Raw genomic sequence first — 21,993 nt, forward strand, 5'->3', positions numbered from 1 at the left:
GCAACTGTTTCTTGCACGTCTTTAAGTGATTTATGGACTGTGAAGTGTTTTTGGGTCTGGTCACAAGGCAGAGGGGGAAAGCAGAGGAGGTGGCTCGCCCTCTTGCTATTTTGAGATGGGCTGGAGCCTCCTCCCCAGGAGACCGTGCTAAAGCAGCCAGCACCTGCCTTCGCTCGGCCCCCACGCCGTGCCTCCTCCAGCACCACCATGCCCTCATCTTCCTGCAGAGAGCAAATGTGGCCGCGTGGTCGCACCCCTCTTCTTCCCCTCCCCACGCCAGCAAAGACAGCACACACATTTCTTCAGTGGAGGGTCCAGAGTTTGCTCCTTTAATGTGCAATAAAAAAGGCAACTCTCCCACATTCAACAAGAAATCCCACGAGCAGGAGCCCCAGGCTCGGCACCCTCCTCCCTGGCCACCCCGTAGGATTAGGCAGCATGTGCGGTTTGCTCAGGAGGGTTTTGCTCCCCATGTGCAAAGGAGCTCCCGGCTGCTGCAAAGCTGCTTTTTGGTGTCGGATGAGTCTTGCTTCACCTCTGCGCTCACCAGCTGAACAAGCTACCCCAGCAACGGCACATTCTCTCCGGTGTAACAGTGCCTAGAGCCTCCAGGTTTAGGGAGCACAGCTCTCTGCCCCCAGCATGCGGGGAGTCGCTAGCACTGGCTGCTCAGAGGCTCCGAGATCCTCCCCACACCACAGCAGGACACGGTGGAAGGCATCAGCGGAAGCAGCAAGGGGGAGGCGGGATCGTATCAGGGCAAGAGGGGAGGAAAGGATAAAAAGGGCAGAATTAAATTAACTACAGAGTTTGCTGAAGGCACACCCTACCCCACGGCAGACAGCCCCTTCGGCCCGCAGACTGGGTACCGCTTGCAGCTCGAGCCCTGCGTGCAGCCCAGGGCTTTGGCAGCTGGCTGCCGTGCAACGGAAACGTGGGGGCTTGGGTAGGGCCTGGATAAACTGATGGGGGAGAAGAGGAAGAGAAGGGGTTGCGAGTGGGAAGGTGTTGCATACCACAAGCACTTGTGCAAGAGAGGCTAGAGCAAGAGGGCCCCGCTACCATTAGTGTTTTTGCTCTGCCACCTGTAATGTTGCATACCCTTGCTGCTTTCCAGTCTAACAGCGGCAGGCAGTGGGCCGGGGACCCGCTCTGTTGGGAGGGCTAGGAAAGAAGCAGGCAGGCACGATTTCAGCAGCAGGCTGCAGCCTCTCTTATTTCCTGGGCAAGATCTCTGACTGCCTCCCTGGAGAGGAGGATGGGGAGCTGCTTCTGCTTTGCCCACCTCGTACCAAAACCAAAAGCCCACACCTTCCACGTTCTCGAGCAGCTTTGAAAAACCCCTTCACAAGCCTATTGTGCGACATCCCTAAACACAACAATGGTTATCTGGAATCTGAAAGCAGCTTAAAAATAAAAACAACTCAAAAAAGAAAACAGGAAGAGAGTGGAGGAAGGGGACAGAGTCCTTCCCCTGCTGGCCCCTGGTCGGAGGCGAGCGAAACAGCACACACAGCCTCTTGCTCCACAGCACACCAGTCAGTAGCATTCACAAGGCAAACATAGCGTCATCTTCCTTTGCTTGCTTCCGATGATGGCTGGCAGCAGGAGGGGAGACAGACGTGCCTGCTGAAGAGCTGGACAAAGTGGGGAGTCGGTCCGCAACTTTTGCTCGCTCTTCCAGAAACTTGTCAAACTCTGGGACAAGAGCAGAGCATCAGCAAGGAGAGAGGTTTGTGGAAAAGCCAAAGTGCTGCCAGCTGGAGAAGGGGGGTGGCTGGTGACTCTTACCTTCACTGGTGACACCTTTTGCATCCTCGGACTCCCCCTAGGGAAGGAGAAGGGCATGGTTAGAGGCAAGGCAGGCAAAGGTACCTCCACAGGTGTGATTCTCTGTCTACATGGAGGGAAACAAGATAGTGCTTCCCCTCTTCAGCAGTACAGACGTGTTTAAGTGGCCCTGAGCCTCAGCTCATTGGCTGTGCCTTCCAGAAGGCTTTTAATACTCTTACAATACCCCAGGCCCTGTGTCCTTGGCTTTTCCTCCCCTGCTCCCTCCAAGCAGCCTGTGCCACACATTCAGCAGTGCCGGTGCTGTTGAGCACTACCTAAGATCCAGCCCCACAGCCAGCTCTGACATGACTGCTGCCTCCAGGACAGCAGCCCCGCACTTACCACGTCAGTGGAGAGCCACTTTTCGATGTCTTCCATGAAATTGGCTTGGGGAACCGGCACCTGGGACAGAAGGAAAAAGAGAAATGAGACCAAGAGAAGAGAGGATGTTCTTAAAACCCACTCTGCAAAAGGGAAGCCCAACTCAAAATTGAACCTTCTTGCCCCACCGTTCAGTCAGTTCAGGCCTGCCCAAAGGTGACTTGCAACTGCAAAAGCTCTCCCAGCTACCGATGGCTCACCTGCTTCCTCTGCCCCATCCACACCCAGGCACGCATAGCTTCCGGGATGTGTGCCATTAAAAGCATCTGGGGTTTGGTAGTTGGCTTTGGGGCATTAGTACAGGATGAGGCTTTCCATTCTGGTAAGGACCCACTAGGTGGAAGCTGGCTGCTTGTGTTAGGCAGCCAGAGAAGAAGAGGTGTGCTGTTCTCCACATCACCTCCCTTCCATGACGCAGTGATGGTCTGATGTCAAAGTCTGTGGTGCTGAAGATAACGAATGTGCCAGGAGTGGTACCACACTGAGGGGAAAAGGCACCTGCCAAGATTCAGGTGGGATCATGAAGCACAGCAGGGTCTGACATCACACCAAACTATAGAAATGGATCCATCAAAGACAAAGTCCTCTGCAATTAAAGTAAGTTTGACTTCCAGTAGGGAAGAAGCTAGCACAGAAGACTTTAACATCCCTGGACAATTTAAGCAGCAAGGAGACACTTTTCTAATTGACAGAGAGATCCTTGAAGGAAACCAAGACCAAATAAAAACCCCAGATCCTTTTCTCTAGTTGCAAGCTCCTGAACAAAGCTGAGCAAAGCTGAGCAAAGCTGAGCCCTTGCTAGAGTTTTCACAAGCAGAAATGCCAGAGGGTATCTGTAGGAACTCTTTTTCTTAGTCTGTACAGTACCTATAGCTCTCTCAGAAAACAGCGAGACCAAGAAGAAGAGCAACCCCTTCTCACCAAGGACAGGCAGACTTCCCAAAACCAGGTAGCAAGTTCAGATAGCTACCACAGCTGGCAGAGGGGTGAGCGGGGATGGAAGAGGATGTGTAATACTGAGGAAGTTTCACAGCAAAGTGGCTCTGTCTACCCAGAGAGGAACTCTTTGGAGTAGAAGTGCATTCAAGCCAGCTGGACAGCTGGTGGGGAAACTTCCGAGAGCAGACATCAGTCTAGGCAGTGTCCAGTTTAGGAAGGCAGGCTAACAAACTTCAGACCTGGGAGTGTCAAAACCTCAGCATGCCTGAGGTGGTGCAGTGCAGGAATTCCTGCCGCCGAAAGACAAAATTCAACAGCTTGGAGGCTTGAACTCTTTAGCTACAAGAGAAGTCCTCCTACAGGATAAAAGCCAAAGTAAGTTTTATTCCAAATAGGGCAGCTCATGCTGGGCAGGAGAGGCTGCAGGGGGAATGAATGGCAGCAGCCTTCCTCATATTACCCCCAGTTAGTGCCCTTGCTCCTGGGACACCCAGCCCGTAACAGGGCATCTTTTAGCTCAAAGAGCAGCACATGCTCTTTTGGCCTCCAGGCTGCTGGGACTTCTCCCTACAATTATGCATGCTTGAGGGAAGACTGACACTCTGCCTGCTTCCTTCCCAACCCTGGTCTCCAGGGCAGGGCTGTGCCATGTCAGTCGGCAGTCTCCTGATGTCTGCTGTGCATCCTCATGTGCTGTGCCCGTGGCACCTCTATCTCGTTCAGCAGCCCCAGCCTCCTTTCTCCCTGCTGGTGCCCCACAGTCTCACCATTCCTTGCCGCACCATCCAGTTAGTCAGCTGGGCTCCATCACTGGAGGCACCAAACTCCCCCTGCTCGAGAGAGAGTCTGCACTGAACACTGCTCTTGCAGAGGGTGGGGGAGAGGGGAGGCAGTGGGTTTAGGGTGGGGGAAAGAACACGCTGTTACTGGTGGCCCACGTCTCTGATTGCAGAGAGGAGGCAAACGGACTTGGAAACCTTCTCAAGTGGAATAAAACGTATTTCCAAGTGGAAATTTCCATGCAGGAGGTTATTCTGTTACCAACTGAGTCAAGTCCAGACTTTCCATAGTTCCCCAGCTCTGAGGTTTAAAGAATGAGGTAGAGAGCCCAGGGAGTGAATGCAGGTTGGTGGAGATGAGGAGTTATCATCAGTCATGTTAAATGCTTGACATTTTTCCAAACAGACTGCACATTTATTGTGCTGGTGAGCAAGGAGGACACAACCCCTCCTGGGGATGTACTAAAGGCTCTGTGGTCACTTACTGCTCCTGTGTTCTGCTGTCGGGCATCCAGGGCACCAGCGAGTCCTTTGGAGGCTTGGGGATCTTCGTACTTTACCCTGAAAGCACCAAGTTACACAGGTTAATAAAAAGCCTGGGAGGAGAGAGCAGGAACTCCTAAATATATACTCAGGGTTGCTGACTACGTAACATTTCATCTCTTGTCACTCTGCTAGAAAGGTATGCAAAACCCCTCCTAAAGATGAACGCAGCCCACACAAAACAAACTAAACTACGCACTGCAACTTCACTGTGGGATACCAGAGGACAGCCCAGGCACACAACAAGAGGATGACAAGGCATCGTCTGAAAACACCCATCCAACAGACTAAAACACAGTCTTACAGAGCTAGGTGCATCGAACATGGCACTCATCTTCTCTGGGGCTGACTGCAGAACAGAGATAACTAACACAGACTGACCAGCAGATTGCTATAGGGAGGATTTGAGCAAGGAAGCCCCTGTGTACCCGCCTGCCTTCACAGGCACAGCTCAAAACCACATCTTTAACCAAGACCACTCAAGAACTGGTGGTGGCAAAGACAGATTTATGCCACATAGGAGGTTGGGCTGGATGGTCAGAATAGCCTGGTGTTGCTTCAGGGTCTCCAAATGCCTCGTTCCAGCAACTTCTTTCCACACACAGACATGTCCCACCCCTCATCTCCCTCATTCCATTTCTGCGTCCCCGCTAAGCAGCTACCACACACGCTAACGCCACATGTCACCATCTGATCCACGCAGGCTGGAACAAACAGCCCGTCCATGCTGGGAGAACGAAGCCTATCCCAGAAGCTCTCCGCAGGTCTCCCCTCCAGATGGTCCCAGGCCCCTCCTTGCAGCCGCAGCAGACCATCACGTGGATCCGTTCTTGTTGAGGGCCAGCGGCTTGGGCCAGCGACGCTCAAACTTCTCAAAAAAGTGCTCATCAGTGAAGGGGCCGCTGTGGACGATGGCATCAAGGATGAAGTACAACGCGGCTATCATGCCACTGATGAGGAAGAACGGCAGAAAAGGCTTGAGGTGTTTCAAGCACTGCTTCGCAGAGATGCTCATGAAGCACGGGGAGTCAGGAACAGACCCCAGCTGCAAGAACGTCTTGTCCAGGAGCAGCAGGGAAATGAGTTGGTTCAGAGGGAGGGAGACACCAACAGCAGAGGCTGGTGAGTGAAACGGGAAATCTGAGCCAGTGAGAGTAGAGGCTACCTGGCAGGGGTGCAAATGTGGGCAGATGGAAGGCAGTGAGGAATAAATAGAAGACGCCTCATGGCAGCAAAGATCACAAGTCTCAGTGTGTTAAGGATTGCGCCATGCTGGGGAGGATACGATTCCACCCCTGCCAAGCTCTCCCTCGGCCACCAGCACCGAGCACATACCAGAAGCTCACATTTCAGCCCCAAACTGGAGGCACCTGTGTTTTTGCCCTGGACTGCCTCTACCCTGAGGCAGCACACCCACGTGTGCTGGGAGCACCCTGCATGCAGCCCTCCACCCAGGGGTTCCCAGCCCTGTGTGAAGTAGTTCAGAGCTGCAAGTGGTGGGAGCCACGTTCAGCAAACAGGCTGAGCCCAAAACAGCTGTCTGCATGTATAACCACTGCTTCCTAACAGGCTGACGCGCTCCTCGCCCAGCAGTTGTGGTGAGGGAGGTGCAAGGCCAGACAGGCTCGTGGAGACAGAGCAGGGTAATCGGCTTGAGGAGCTCAGTGTTTATACACGATGACCAGGAGTAAATCAAGTTGTGTGCTGCCCATGGGTTGCTAGAAGCAGTCTGAGGCAAAGGAATGAAAGGAGACATCCTGATGAGGTCTTAACTTGCCACAGCACAGCTGCAGAGGAAGGCACTCCAGGGGTGGAGATCAAGAGCGCAAGACTTTGAGGGCTGGAGGTAGCCCTGTGCCTGTGGGCAGTACTGCTTGGTAACCTGTGGAGAACAGCGGGTGATTTTGACTGGTGAAACAGATCCAGTGAGCCAAATGGCTCCAGTCAGCACAGCTCTTGTTGGCTCTTCCCAGAACAAGGACTCAGGAATCCACTCTTTGCAGAAGAGAAGAGACCTCTTCAGTCCAGATGGGACAAGACCCAACTCTTGACTCCATAAGGAGGTCTCAAACATCAGTCCCATTTACCAGCAGGGAAACTGAGGCACGGAGCAGTGCCCTGTCTTGCAAGCCACAGTGGATCGTGTTTTTCCTGCACTCCAGTTCAATAGTCTGTCCATTAGGCTCCATCGATATTCAGTGATAACCGAATTCAACATCTCCCAGTCAGGGCACAGAGCACGTCCTGAGTTCACACACTGACAAGGAAACTCAAGCCAGTCCCACTCCACACCTTCATCTCCTGACACTGAGCATCCCAGCACATGCAGCCCCTCTGTTTAGCAGTAAGGGACACGCACACACAGAGACCGCTTCCTTTTCCATGTGCCCAGGACACAGTGAGGGGGAAACGATGGTAGCAGGGGAACTACTGAGGTCATCCTACAAACACTGCATGGGAAGAGCACGTTTCTGTACATCCGACTGCCTCCCAGGAACTGCTGCTAGCTGAATTCACAGCCCCCGTTCCCCCGCACGCTCCCCACTTACACGAAGACAAGAACAGAAGGGGTGCTACACTCACTCTCTGCGCTGCTCAGCCAGCGAGCTGCCCCGGGTCATGGCAAACATGTCGAACTCTTCTTCCAGCTTGCCAGAGGTGTTGAGGGAGTGCAGCCCTGCACTCACGCTGCTTGAGCCCAGGTCTGTGGGAGACAGGGGAGGGTGAACAGGACAGAGCAGTGAATGGAGGGCCATGTGCTTGGAGTACTAAGTGGAAAGCTAGCATGACACAAAATTGCTCTAGGCCCACTCATCAATCCTGCCCCTCAGCAGCAGAACAGTGTATGCATGCGTTCAGTGTTGTGAGTGAAGTGACAGACTCAGTTTCTTCTTCACCTGCTCAGCAGGGTATTTTTAGCTCAGTCTGGCAACAGCAGCATCGATTTACTGTGCTGATTCTGAAGGCCAGATGTTCCTTACCATTTAAGACAACACAGGGAATTGCTCCATAGCCTGTGGAAGAGAATGACCTGTGCTTTTGGGCAAGCACCTCTGAGACAGACAAGTGGATTTTCATGACTTATGCGTCACCTGAAAAACCCTGGCTTGAAAAATATATCCACTGGCTTGTTTGTAAATACAGCCTTCCTGATTTTCTGTAGCTGCACCCAAGCTCTACTGAATGTGCTCGGAGCCAGTGAGAGAGCTTCAGGCACCACCATGTAGGCTGTTGGTATGTCCTGAAGGCCATTAGGACTCCTTAGGCTTTCTGACATGTCAAGACCTGGGTCCTGAGCTCAAGATGCTCATGGCTGCCTTTGCAGTACAGCTCAGCAGCTTTTTTCCTCCCGGACACCAGCAGGAGGCAACTGCACTGCTGCTAGGGATAGGACTGGTCTTTCCCTGCTGGAAAGACCAGTGCTTAGCCACAGCCTAATGCTGAGGTCCTCCTTAAGTCAAGTCCACCTCCTGCACAACCTGAGGTTGTGGATGCTGAGACATGCTTGTGTCCCTTGGTACATACACAGGTTTCTTCACGAGTTTATTAGTTGATGATATACCCTATTTCTCTAGGTTACTTTATAAAGGTGGCTAAATTATTTTAAAAGGTGAGTCAAGGGTATTAAAGGATTCTCAAAGCAGCACAGGAGAAGGACTGAGGGGAGTACTACATGGCAACGTACTCATTCCAGCCAGCTGGGAGGAGAGGTTGTTGGTGACTTCAGGCTGTCTCGCTGCAGAAGGAGTACTGGGTCCCAGGTCAATCAAGCTGTTCTGTGCCTCAGTTGGTGCCTTTGGAGAAAAAAATGGAAGATGGTGAAGAGTTTGTGAGGCCTGGACACCCTGACCCCCTAGTTCTAGTTCGTTAACACTGAAGGGAAAGCCCTTCTGTACCCATCAAAAGACATCTTGGGAGAACGGGGGCCGTGATGGGAGAACTGTCTGGGAATAGTGTCCCAGGGCATTTTGGCAGTCAGCCTCCCAGCTCTGCTGGATGTCCGTAGGTTGGGTGCTGCTCAGACAACAGGGCAGTGATGACACAGGGAGGTTCCTTTGGGAACTGGTCCTCTCAATGCTCAGCACCCAGGAAACACATCTATTACTGGTCTGTCTTTATTCTTTGGGTGAGGGGAAGGGCCCACTGCCAGGGAGGGAGAGGCTAGCACTGGGAAGTGGATGATCTTGCACACCAGTGTGGTCTGGTGCAGCTGAGCAGGAACAGCAAAGCCTACAGCTTTCAAGTGGGGCAGACTGGATCCCTTTCCAACTCAGCAGGACACAGCAGGTGCTGCTGGATGCAAACTGAGCTGTACAGGAGGCAACAGCTCTGAGTTACCTTAACAGACTGTCCGGTCCGAAGACGCTCAAACCTGCAAGAAAAATAACGTGACAGGATGAGTTACAATAGTGTGTGCTTGTTCACCCTCAACCCAACAGATTTCTCAGTAAGGCCTGGCACAGTTTGCCCCTTCCTACATACTTGGAAAGAGGGAGCATGGTTCAGGGCCCAATTCCACCCCCTCGACAGAAGACACCACAATGGAGCCCACAGAGTTCATGTCTCCAAAGGTGTGGTGTGAGGAAGCATCTTGTGATACTCCAAAGCTAATTCTAATCAAAATTGTTCAAACCTAGTTCTCCTTCAGACAGAAAAAAAGGGACCAAATTCTCCAGATTTCACCCTAGAGGAAGAGATGAGTTTGGTGAAATGGATGACAAAAAAGGGTGCAAATTCCACCTGGGCAAGTCATTTTTGAGCCTGTCTGCCTCAGACCTAGAAAACTGCCTCTTTCCACACAATTCCGTCTTTCTTCTGGGTTAGGTTTACATTCCACCAACAACACGGTATCTTAGAAGGGGCAGGAATACATCAGGAAGTGGTACGAATTGGCTCTTTTTTCAAAGATGGTTGGTACAGGCTGACACCTTGAGCATTACATTCATGGGCAGATCAGAAGGGTGGAATAGAAGGCTACCAAAGGGCAGACAGCTCTTGTGGAAGAGCAGGGCAGAGAAGGGAGACAGGTACCTTTCATGGCGTAGAAACACGTTGTTGAGGTTGTCATTGATGAGGAGTAGCTCCTCGGTGAGCTGCTCGTGGAGGACACGGGGAATCAGTTCCAGCACACGCTGTTGCATGGCTCTGCATGTACGATTCAGCTCCTGCTCACAGCAAGGCAAAGTTACCACAAAGGTCAAACTGAGGCTGAGCACTCGCAGATTCAGAAGTGTGACCGGGACAGACAGACCCCAAAGCCTGTTGGAGCCTATCAGCAGGCGTAGAGGAGAACAGATAGCGATATGAGATTTAAACTGAATATGAGCTTTACAGTTATTGGTTTGCTCTCTCCTCACAATTGCATGCCTCTTGTTTAACGTATCATTTAGAAATAAAGGCCCTCAGGGATTACAGGTCCTTATGTGAGACAACTCCAACCTCAACAGTGCAATTTCCCTGTCCACTTCGGTTGTTCGCCACGCCTGATATGCATAATGTTTCAGCCCATCAAGTCATCGCTAAATTGAGCTCCATGTGCCAGCCCCCTGCCCACCAGCACTGCCTTCTGTTCCTTACTTGCAGCAGCTCCAGGTCGGAAGTCTCAGCCTGCGACGGCACCAACTCTGTCAGCATCTCCGACATGACCTTCACGTTCCCGTTCACCACTTCCAGCTCGCTGCGCAGCTTCCTGATCTGCAGGAGGGAGGGGAGGCGTTAACAGCTCAGCCCAAAAGGCTAGGGGGATAGATAAGGTAGTTCTGAATGGCAGCACACAGCATGTGCGTGTTCACAGAGCCAAAGGGAACGGCCACTGGAGAACTCATTTGTCACTGCTTAGTTTGGCTCCTGGGAGCTCCCAGCAGAAGGAAGCCCCATTACTCACCATCAAATTCATTTGCTGGTAAAAGATGCCAGGCTCTCACCGGGGACCCTTGCCACTACGCCTAACCTCAAATTTCAACGGCCAGCACAGGATGCTGTTATGATTCAATCTTTCCCCAGCTAGCGGCTTCTGTGTGGCAGCCACTCAAATCATTTCTTTTCTGAAGCAGCGGAAGAGGGGAAAAAATGAATTCCCATTCAGAAGGTGAGCCTGGGCTAAGTGTGCAGTTGAAGCTTTTTCTCTCTGGTTTCAGAGGCTACTAATGAGTCCCTGGAGAGCAGTTTCTAGCCTCTGTTCTGTGAGGGGACGCAACCTACCACCAGCTGGAGGATTAGTGCTGAACCTGCTGTCGTATGAAGTCAGGGTGAGGAAGGAGAAAACAGGATGGGGAAACAACTGAGAAAGCCCTGGCCTTTGCAAGCTGCATAACTAGATAGGGTTGATTTACATAAAGTCAGCAGTGAGGCAAGATAAACAAAGATGATAAGGAGGCACGCACTGAGCAAGCTTACACTGCACTGCACTGCTCTGCAAAGACCTCGCTCAAAGCCTGTGCGTCTCAGTTCTCTTCCCTGCAGCCAAAAGATGCTCCTGGATCCTGCTGGCAGCCCTGTCTTAGGAAAGTGGAACCACTCTGTGTTTGTGGTATCCCAGCTCATCGCTATGACCACGAAGGAGCTCTGGTGAGCCCTGGAGGGATGATGTTTTAGAACAACTCCTTAAGGACAGAGGCTGGGGAAGGACCAGGGCAGCAGTCCCAGAAGAGCAGTTGTGAAACAGCCCCCAAGTGGAGGCACGGTCAGCAGCACCACGGGGTCTGTGTCCAACTCACCTGCTCTGGTGTGGGTGTGATGGGCGCCTCGCTGGATGTCTCTCCGCCAGCGGGCAGGGTGACAGGGTGGAGGATGGACTCCATCTGCTGCGGGGAGTTGACCACAGGTGAGTTCTGTCCAGACTGGGAGTTGGAGCTGTACACAGTCTGTGGACAGAGGTGGGAAAAGTGGCAGAAAGAAGATGTTAGAAACTCCCAGCTGACAGGTAGTGCAATTATGAAAGAAACATGGATGTCAACTCCCTACCTGCTTTCAATAGCTCTTCCAGCTTCTCTGCCTTACCTCCCCCACATATCTTGCCCTGTAGCTGTAGCCACTTTGCCCACCATAGCCTTGCAAAGAGGCTCTCCTGCAGCTTCTCCCTCCTCATTTCCTCTAAAAGCGACCTAAAGCTGCTGCAGTGCCCTCATAGCTCCAGAACAGTAGCAGCCCAACCTCCTTCTCCTCAGCAATGCTCCCATACCCTCCGTGGTGTGTGGATGGGTGACAGCATGTCCAGATCGGTCATGGGGAACTCCAGGCCTTTCCGTCTAAGGTCTTCGTAGACAGCCACAACACCAGTCAAGTCCGGTGAGCTGCGGAAAGCATCCGCCCAGGACTGGGGAAAAGGAGACAACGCAGCCCATCACCATGTGACAGTGCACAAACACCTAAAGGCAAACACTCGCTGAACTGGTGCAGATGCTCGCTCTTCTTGGCTCACCTGGATGAGGGTCAGCACCTTGTCGTGCACTATGGCAGGTGGATTGTTCTTCGGCAGGATTGTTCTCACCAGGACGCTTTCCACAAAGTCCTGGCTGGCCACAAGGACATGGAAGCGATGGCCACAGTTTTTGACGCATGTCTCCAAGACCTTTGAAGGCAAAGAAGGATTAGCTACAGCCTTCCCTGCCTGCATGGGTTAGCCTCGTTGTCTTTGGGTACCTGTGTCTTTGCAGTCAAGGACTCAGCTTTACAGCAGGATATCACAGAGCTGAGAAAGAGACCTGATCACTCACCGTCAAAGCCAGCATAACTTCATGGAAATTCTTATTCCCTGCAATTCTCTTCTTTATGGCTCGGAAGGCATCTTTGGGTCTGCAGGAGAAATCAGAGGGAGAAAGATCAGAAGGCTGAGACTCACCTAGGGAGAAAGAAGCAAAGCAAAAGAGCCACTGGCATCCAGAGTCTCGTACTCAGTGGTGACCATTCCCCCACCGTGTTTTCAGTGTGGCCTGAAGCAATGACGGGTAAAGCAGCTTCTGCCTGTGGTTCTGCAACAGCAGCGGGGTCCTGCTGGTGAGTGCTGTTGCTGAAACTGGAGGGTTTTGTGTCTGTGTTATAACCCAAGGTGTACAGACAAAACAGGGGAGAGTAAATACAAAAATAGAAATGTGCTGTTTGGGGATAGAGCAAAGTCCCTTAGCAGAGATGCCAAGAAAGGAGCACAGAAAACTTGGCATGGGTTAGAAACAGGAAGGAGAGAGAGAGAGACAAAACAATCCCTGTTATGTTCTGAGAGAAGCTTGTTGAACAAAATTTCCCTGGAGGAAAGGAAGCTAAAAAGAAGCAGGGGAGATGCAGTGGCAAAATCTTGCATATGCTGCAGGCAGACAAGAGAGCAGCAGCATAGCAGGGCCTCCTTAACCGCTCTCAGAGGAGAGAATTCCTGTGATCTAAGCCCGTTGTGGTCCTGTGAGAGGGCACGAATGGACTGACATGCTCCAGCAGATCACAGGAAGAGAGACTGGGCTGGAAGAGCAGCAGTGCTGCAGAGCAAGTGTGAGAGGGAAACATGGAGGTAATGAGGAGGGCAGGAGTGGATCGGATCGGGGGGCAGCAAGGCTGCAATGGATGGGCATAAGCAGGAGAATGGGAGAGATCTCCACGCCAGGAGGGTACAGCTGTGTTAGCAGCAACCCAGAATTGAAATACTAAGTGGTGACAGCTCAGGACCGAGAACTGTTAGCACAGACAGGCATATCTACACCATGGGGATAGCAGGGCTGGAAAACAAGGGGTGACAGATCTGTAAGTAGAGACATTTGACTTTGTTAACATACAAGCGTGAAGCAGAAAATTGGGCTTGCTAATCCTCTATCAGCTTCACTGCGGGGTGGGACATGAGTGAAACCTACATCTTCCACTCTGTGTATCACCTTCTTTTTTACATGCTGTTCTTGACATCTCCACTGTGAGAGGGAGTGGTCCCTCTTGAATTCAGTGGCAAATCCCCAGGTACAGAGTTAACATGGCTGGCAGATTTCTGAACATCCCACCCCAGGGAGAGGGAGACAAGGGCTCTCTGACTCACTCTGCGCATGTCTGAGTGACTGTATATGGAAATAGCTGCGAACAAAACCCCAGCAGGACTCGCACTGTCAGGGGACAGAATAGCAGCCTGAGATTTTCCTCTCTCCACAGTCACTGCTCTAGAGATTTCTACATTCCCAGGGGAGAGAGAGGGATATGAAGGAGGAATAAACCAAAGTAAAAATATTGCAAATGTGCCTTTGGGAGATGGGAGGCAGCCTGGCTTGGATCTAGGTTTCTCTGGGGACTCTGAAGGCCTGTTTGAATGGCTCCCTGTGCTCACAAAGATTACAGGGAGCCATCTAACAGCTGCTCTTGACAGCTTTGCTGTGTCTCTAGATCTCCCAGCAGAGCCTCGTCTAAGGAACCATTGGGCATCCTGGCTTATTACCTCCACCACTGCATGCTACCACTGTAGCCTAGGGATGTAGTATTACAGGGAGTGTGCTGCTGGAGGAGAACCCTTGTCAGCTCCCTTACCCTTCTTCAGTCTCGTTAATGATGTCGCAGATCTCCATGTTGAGAGCCCAGTCCTCGTTCCGCAGGGACCCATCGGTAGCTCTCTCTGGAAGACAGAAACCAAGACAGGACAAGGCTAGGAGTGGCCCTGGGACTCTCAGGGTTGCTGTTCAGCTGTCACTACACCCCCAGAGCCCAGCCTCCTCCTCCCTGGCTTCCACCACCAATGTGATCAGGTGAATCGGGCTGCAAAGTCTGAGCCACCAAGTGCTTCCCACTAGGTGTCACCACCACAAAGCACATCGCTGGCTGGTGCTGGGACAGGCATTCGCTCAACTTTGCTCACTCGACGCATGCTACGAACTCGCAGACGTGCACCACATGATTCCTGGTGTGTACACACAAAGGGAGAGGGCCTCAGCAGAAAATGCATGACTTCAGCTCCACAACTGGAGAAATGGAGGCTTATTTGCTTTGCTGCTGCACGGCCAGCAAAGGAAACCACGAGTTTGGCCTGCTCACACTGCCGTGGATCGAATGTCAGCGGCGTCGCTTTTAGTTGCATCAAGTTAAGGAAACAAAGGAACCAGCCCCTTTGCTTACATACATAAAGTGCCTATCACCACATGGATATGGTGTCTCACACGGGTCACCTTGCCTTCACATGGGTTCTACAAAAATAAACAAGCAAACATAAACAACCAAAATGGGACCTTCTCTTGGTTAACATTTGCTTCTTTCCCCTGAACTTCTGGCCTCTGGGGAATACGAGCAGAAGAGGACTGCAGGCTGAAGTCGAAGCAATGGTGTTTCAGCTTTGACTGTGTCCCCTTTAATTAGGAATTCCTCAGTCAGCCTTGATGTTATTCAAGGCAGAGACTTGGGCAACAAGCAGCTATTAGTAGAGAACACCAGTGCCTCCACCCTGTAATCAGCTGTCTCTCAGCCCCAGCCACATGGGCTGACTGATGCCTTTAGGGACACCACCGGCAGCTGGGGGGAAAGGGAACCCGCCGGTGGGGTGGGCAGGACCAGGCACTCTCCAGGCCGCAGGGAAACAATGAGATATAGCAGAAAGCAAGCAGGGGGGGAAAGCCATCTTTCCAAGCTCTCCCATCCTATAAAATGCCTGACAGCAGTGGGGCAAGACAAACTAAAGAAGCCAGACCAGTTCAGCACCTACCAGGTGCTCTTCTGGAGACCCAATGCCTCCATTTTCAAAACTGCTGTCCCTGCACAACCTGGAGTTGACCCTTGCTGCTGCGGGTCCTCTAGCCTTTCGGAGGGAGCCTCCTCTGCAGAGCTGCCTCTTCCTGCTTCTGAAACAAATAGCCAATGGTCCATCTGTGGGCCTGAAACGAAGTGCGCACTCATGCAGCGCTAATGGGACGGGGGCCAGAACATGGGAAAAGATTTCTAACTCCTGATGTGGTAAGCACATCCATCATGTTTTGGGACGTTGTGTTTTTGAGGATCAGTCAAAAAGCTGTTCACAGCTCTCTGCAACACAGCCTCTCTCTTGTACACATGTCCTTCCCACAGATTGCACACCACAGCGTGAAGCGCCCTGCTTGAATCTTATCATCATGCAGATTTTTCTGTTGACTGCAAAACCTGCTGATTAGACTGTGATTAGGATGATTACATTGGGGCCACAACCAGATGGAAGAGGGCAAACAAGGCAAGGAGAGTGGCAAGGAGAGTTTTCCACCTTTCTGTAGGTCTGACTACCACTGTAATATCCTGAAGGCCTCTTGATTCAGGTGAACTTCTGTTGCTTTGGTCATTCAGATGAACTTTCTGTCACTCATGCCACAGAGGAATCCTGGCCTCTGCAGATCTAAGCTTCCTCATTGAAGCACGTGAGGAAGCATCACATTGAGTGATGTGGCGGAGAATATATGCAGGGCAGTCTACATGGACTACGGAGGTGCATGTCTGGTGTACCATACGATACACAGAGGAAATGTTTTCTGTCAGGGCAAACCTGGGATCGATCAGGACTGGGATGGATTTGGTGCATCTGGTCAGAAAGCCACACTTCGCTATCACTCTCCTCTGGCATGCTGAGGGGCACCTCCTGCTCAGGATGCACCTCAGTTTAAACTCCAGCCTCCCCAAAAAAAAGTTCCTGTGTACTGTTTGTTGCCTCTGGCAATGAAACTCACAAACCAATCGCAAGGTCTTTGCTCTACCAAAAGGAATTCCACATCCATCCTTCACACTCCTGAAGAAAAACACTGCACGTGAAAGAAAAAAGAAACACAACTTGGGAATAGGGTTGAGCCTGCTGGGAAGCTCCAAGCTACAGAAGAAACAAGGAACGAAATGAAAACAGAATTTAACCTTCAAATCTTTGCTGTTCAAAAACCTCCCCAAGCCCCCTCATCCTCCTTTTTGCCCTCCATGAGTGTGCACAGACTGCAAACACACTTCCCTGTGCTCGGTGCTACTCTGCAACCTGCTTCCCTGCCCTCTTTTTCCTTCCAAATGTGCTCCTCCTGCCAAGGCTGGGGAGCAGGTTTGCTTTCCAGAAAGGAATGCAAACAAACCGTGTGTGCTCCCTCACCTGGCCGGCCTGTACGGGAAAGTGGGGATTCCTCAGAGGTGACACGCAGCCCCGCAGCCACCCCACAGCGGTGCTGTGATCCCGCCACCGTCACCTCCCTTCTGACAGCGGTCGGTGAAAAGCTGCAGGAGAGCAGCTGCTGTAAATGTGACGTGCAATCAGAAGATACGGAGGTGGAGGAGCAGAATTAGGGCATATGGAAAACAGGGACGCGACCACACGACATTTCCAAGGACAAAGCACTTGAATTTACCAGCAGAGATTAAGGCCTGGCCTATCTGGCCTTGGGAGGGCTGGTGCTAATGCCCTCTAAATCCCCCTTGCTTCTAAGCACGAAGGGACTGCCCAAGCCTAGTATATGTTGGAGTTTTCTCTGAAAATCCTGACCTTTACCCCTTTGCTAAAGCCTGCAGAAGGGAAGGAAGCAAAGTCTACTCATTAGCAACGTGAAGGATCAGGACGGCGGGCCCTGTTTCACAAGCTGTAATTCACACGCAAGCCATCTGCTCCTCACGAAATCTGAGCCCGGGGACACCGACAAGTCCCTAAAAACAGTGAGGACAGGAGGCAGGGAATGGCTGCCCGCCCAGCACTGCCTGGCAGGGCTTATCAGGCAGCTTCTGCGTGTGGCGAGCTGATCCCGACCTGCTGCAGGGTATGCCTGTGAGGGAGGTTATGGGCGGTGTATCAATGCCGTTCTTCAAAGCCCGACACCAGCTGGCTGTGGACCATGCAGAGCGCAAGAGGCCCTCCACAGGCCCACCTCAAAGCCATGTTGTTCTGGCAGCCAGGCTGGCTTCCCGGGTGTGACAGCACCGGGGTTTGTCTGCTTCCAGCGTGCTGCCTCGCTAATTGCTCGCCTCCACCCAGAGCTGCTGAGGGCTGTGGTACGGGGTCAAAGCGAAGCAAAGCGATGGCTCTTTCTTCCCGGCATCTGATGCACTCCTGCTGACTGTAACTAAATCATAAAAGCTATCTGGAGCCGTGAGATAAACTATTCTGAACTCGGCATAACTGGTACACTGGAGCTGTACCCTGCCTTGTGTCACAGATGAAGTTTGTGGCTTTGTTCCTTTCCAAGCCTCTTGCCTCTTCGCTCGTGGCAGGGAGAGCCCACTGCTGGGCTGGCAATCCCATCCAGACATTCCCAGGGGAGATCCTAAGCAGGCTTCAGCTCCCTTTGCTCTCTTTCAAAGGTCTGAAGCATCCACGGCCAGCCAAGTGGCATTCAGAAAGCCTTCATAGAATCATTTAGGTTGGAAAAGACCTCTGAGTTCATCTAGTCCATGCTATAACCTAGCACTGCCAAGTCCACCACTAAACCATGTCTCTAAGCTCTACAACTACATGATTTTTGAAGACCTCCAGGGATGGTGACTCAACCACTTCCCTGGGCAGCCCACTCCAATACTTCACAACCCATTTGGTGAAGAAAGTTTTCCTAATATCCAACCTAAACTTCCCCTAGAGCAACTTAAGGCCATTTCCTTTGGCATGCTCCACTGCAGCTCGTCAGAGACCAGTGCCCTGCCTCAAGTCAGGCCTTTAACCAGGATGCCTTCAGCACTCTGTCCTAATGGCTTTAAATTCCTTGGCAAAGCATCAGACCCTTTCTCACCAATTTCAAGAGGTGTTTGAGGGCACCTGCATTTTGTTGCACAAGACAGTGTAGCAGAAAGTAATGCAACAGTCCTTTCTCCCTACCTCCCTTCAATTTGAAACAATGAATTGGCCCAAATCAGCATCCAGCACCGTTACCTTGCTAAGCCTCATGCTTTCACTTTCCACAATGAAACTTTAGCACCAGCTCAGGTGGGATTCCACCATTTAGCCCTGCTGTACATCTCCAAAGATGCAGGAGACAACTTGCTCTACAGAGAAAACAGATACGGCTTCAAATTAAATTCAAGGAGGGTGATGGACACGGATTTGTGCTGTCAGTGCTGTGGGTATTTGTTTCTCCGAACTTCCCCTCCTGCTCCTTTCCCATGAATCAGCTCAAACTCTTAGGGATCGGAGAGCTCTTCAACTCTTTCACAGCACAGAAAACAAGGCGACGCCTTGTTGAGAAGCACTGCTACCTTGCAGGAAAGTATTACTGACAACAGTTGGTAAGTGCTTCCTACCAGTTCCCAAGGTCCAGCTCACAGAAGGGTGCAGGGATATCTGCAAGGTGGGACCCAAATGGCTGCGGGGATTTTTCTGGCAGATTGTGTTTTATCTGCTCCTCTCCCTCACCCATGAGCACAGGCAATCTGCTCTCACCTTCTCCCTCTTTCCAGTCTCAGCTTTCCCTGGTTCTCACGCTTAACACACCCCCCAAGAGGAAAAACTCCTCTCCATCTCTGTATTACGCCTTCACTTCTCTCCCTTGCCTGCCTTCACTCACTGAAATAACCTCTCTCTGTCCCTTTCAGTACTGCTATAATTACTGGCTATTCTAGGCTTCAGGGTTCAGGAGAGAGTGCTAGTGGTTTCCTCTCCATTCCCTCACTCTGCCTTGTTACTACTAGAGCACCTCTTTGAAATTAGATTTTCCATTTTTTATTTAGCTCCATTTACCTCATTTCCATTTTTCTTTTAGCTCCCAGACAGAGGCCAAGTGGGTTACCCTTTCAAGGGTAAAATCCAAACTACAATGCTTCAGCACTCTGAAAATCTCTCCATTTGTCAGAAATACTTTATTTCAATTAAATAAGTCTGTATTCATCTTATTTAGGAAGAGACGTTATGGCCTGAAAATAGGGCAAAGGCAAATGTCATGACTATATCTCAAGACTGGGAGTAAGAAGGTGTAAACTTAGTCCTCTGCAACTGACTCATAATCACGGAGATTATCTGAGTATCCATTTTGATTATTTGAATATCCATTTCCCTGACAGCAAAATAAGTGGGATTTACTACATTCTCATTAACGTGTGAATTTGAAAACATCACTGCAATGTCCCCCAGAAGGCTTTTTATTTTTATTTTTTATTCCATAGCCTTCATCTAAAGCTGTTTTAGACTTTATAAGCTGTATCTGACACACATGACTTTGCCCACGTAACTTACAATGATGTCGTATCAGCTTTCTGCAGACAGCCTGCAGCAGCAGCACTGTGTAGGCTTGCTGATCAGACTCACGGGTTCACTATGCGGCTGCCACAGACCTACTAAACAACTTTATTAAGTCATGTTCGCGTCTCAAATTAAACAGAGAAGATAGCATTTAACCATATCCCTGGGATGTTAGGCAATGTTCAAAAGGAGAAAACATTCATATTTACTGCCACCAGCCCTTTTTAGTCCTCCACACCTCAGTTCCCTTCTCGTACGCTGCAAGTCCTCCCGTTGGATTCCAATGACCCCAATCAACGTCAATCATTAAGATAGCTCTACTGTCACACCTCTGATACAGAGGACTCTAAACTCCTGTTTGACAACACTCTTGAAAATACTTTCTTCCTCTTCTTTGCTGTTGGTTTGTTGCTTGAAAAATCCCTTAAGGGAAGTAAAGCCTTACAATCTGACTACTATACTGATCAGAAGATCTGGGCATGTAGTAACCCGTAACACCAAAAGATGACTTCAGTTTGCCTGTACCAAACATAACAACGTATCTGTAATGTTGGCTGGAGGAATCAAAGAGAGTCATTCTGAAAAGGGCAGGAGAATGCTCCTCCTGGAAAGTGTGATCAAACATGTGACTGTCATCCAGGGAGGCATTACAGATAATTTAGAGCTTTTTCTTACTGAAAACCTTCCCTGGTATCGCTTTGGTCAGTGAGAGCCTCTGAAATAGGCAACACTTAAACAAAAGCATTTCCTGAAGCAGCTGCTTGGCTGCTCCCTACCCGCCCCATCTACAGCACGCTGCTCACCCATGCGAGCGCGATGAATCAGGGGCTTCGTGGAGGAACAGAACAAAGGTCCACACAAGTGACGGAAAGCAAGCGCGGGCATTTGCATAAACGTACAAACAGCCATTATACGGGATGGAGACAAGGAACGGGCAGCATCAAAAATATTACTGCAAGCGCAACCTGAAGGCATTTAGGATGACACAACATGGGAAGAGAAGAATCTTTATTCGAAGTATTTTAAGAACCACATCTCTGTTTTGAGAGCAGTGTAGCTGTTTGTGGTCTTATTCTTCCTCTCAGACCCCCGTGGTGGGCAGTTCGGGGCTGGCGGCCTCCCCTGCGGTGCCTGGTGCCCCCACCCCGGGGGGAGGCCCACGGCGCCCACCAGCCGTGCCACAGGATGGCCCCGCCTCGTGCAGCCCCCAGCCCTGTAATGGCCGCCACCCCGTCCCCTCGGGCAGGGCAGGGGGTCTTCCCGCCCAGGCGCTGATAGGCCGCTGCGGCTGGAGCCCAGCCAATCAGCAGCCCCCCTCCCAGCGAAGACCCCCGGCGAGGTGCAGGCGGGAATGGCCCCGAGCCAATCACGGAGCTCAGCGCCACGGGGGGGGCGTGGCTCGGACCCCCGCTCCCCGTCCCCTTTAAGCGAGGAAACTTCGCCTCGCCACCTCGAGACCCCTGCGCGCCGCGATTGGCCGCCGGCGTTGCCTCCTCGGGCCGCGCGCTCCCTATTGGCCCAGAGCTCCTGCCAGTCAGAGCGGAGCTCCCCTCTCATAGGCCGACACCCCGCGGGGGGGCGGGGACGGCCGCTTCCCGGGGGAGAGGGGTCCCGCCGCGGGCGGACGGGCGGGCGCGCTGCACACCCGGCATTAGGGTGGCGGTGGGGGGCAGGAGGGGGGCGCGGGAGCGCGCGCGGGGAGGCGCCGGGGCGCGGGTCTCACCGATGCGCTGCCCGACGGGGGAGCTGAAGGGGTTCCCCAGCAGAAAGTCCATCGCCGCCGCGGTCAGCTGACTGCGCCGCTCACGTGACCGCCGCGCCGGGCCGGGCCCCGCCGTGACGCCAGCGGCCGCCGCCCGGCCCGGCCCCGCCGAGCTCCCCCCCCCCCCCCCCTTCCCCCACGCGTGCCCGGGGCGGTGCGAGCTACAAAGGGCCGGCAGCACTGAGCGTGGGTAACAAAAATATATTGTCGGTGCGGTACAAAAACGGGTCCGGCGGGAACGGGAGCACAGAAGTCTAAAAGCGGCGAGGCGCGGGCAAATCGTCCCTGGGGTACCGAACGGAGCGTACAAAGCGTACGGATCTCACACGCTAACACAGGACGGGGGTGTGCGCGGTCTGCAAGCTCCTCCAGGAAGGGTTCTCCCCTGTAGAGACGACAAAGCTGAAGCCGATGCCCCTCTGGTCCTCCTAGAGCAGGTTTTTACCCTGTACCCAAAGCTGTCGAGGGCTGGGAAGAGCCGGTTGCCTCGCAGCAGAATCCTTCGGTAGTGGCCGGGATGAGAAGCAGGAGCAGGCCGCCTCCCTGCTGGGCCCTTTCCAGTTCCAGGCTCGCTGGGGTTAAGTCACACACTGCTAAAACACGGATGCTCTGGTCTGAGGCTTGGGTTGAGAACGTGGATGGTGGTGGGGGAAGCTTCT

The 21,993-nt window shown here is 52.2% G+C and overlaps 1 protein-coding gene across 2 annotated transcripts; it reads right to left on the reverse strand.

The window, feature by feature from the left end:
• Positions 1-308: 308 nt before the first annotated feature.
• TOM1 (target of myb1 membrane trafficking protein) lies at positions 309-21,431 on the reverse strand. 2 transcript variants are annotated; one of them, XM_035341283.1, is made up of 16 exons: positions 21,296-21,431; positions 13,965-14,049; positions 12,191-12,269; positions 11,896-12,045; positions 11,656-11,790; positions 11,192-11,338; positions 10,053-10,169; positions 9,507-9,640; positions 8,814-8,847; positions 8,161-8,269; positions 7,059-7,179; positions 4,418-4,493; positions 3,921-3,983; positions 2,176-2,235; positions 1,792-1,828; positions 309-1,698 (listed from the first exon to the last, which is right to left on the reverse strand). In XM_035341283.1, exons 1-16 carry the CDS (start codon positions 21,345-21,347, stop codon positions 1,550-1,552), a joined length of 1,548 nt encoding a protein of 515 aa, XP_035197174.1. In that variant the 5' UTR covers positions 21,348-21,431; the 3' UTR covers positions 309-1,549. The 2 variants fall into 2 exon arrangements, with proteins under 2 accessions (XP_035197174.1, XP_035197183.1); XM_035341292.1 differs by lacking the exon at positions 3,921-3,983 and having other exon boundaries at positions 21,296-21,430.
• Between the last annotated feature and the right edge of the window lie 562 nt (positions 21,432-21,993).

This window comes from Oxyura jamaicensis, chromosome 1, assembly GCF_011077185.1.
Source record: "Oxyura jamaicensis isolate SHBP4307 breed ruddy duck chromosome 1, BPBGC_Ojam_1.0, whole genome shotgun sequence".
Classification (NCBI taxonomy): Eukaryota; Metazoa; Chordata; class Aves; order Anseriformes; family Anatidae; genus Oxyura; species Oxyura jamaicensis.

Excerpts from the sequence above, each read along its gene's own strand:
- TOM1 (XM_035341283.1), bottom strand. The coding sequence starts at position 21,347 with ATGGACTTTCTGCTGGGGAACCCCTTCAGCTCCCCCGTCGGGCAGCGC. Across the intron at positions 8,270-8,813 it reads GGACCGGACAGTCTGTTAAG|GCACCAACTGAGGCACAGAA; the intron begins GTAACTCAGAGC and ends TTTTCTCCAAAG. Across the intron at positions 3,984-4,417 it reads GACAGCAGAACACAGGAGCA|GGGGAGTTTGGTGCCTCCAG; the intron begins GTAAGTGACCAC and ends TCTCTCGAGCAG.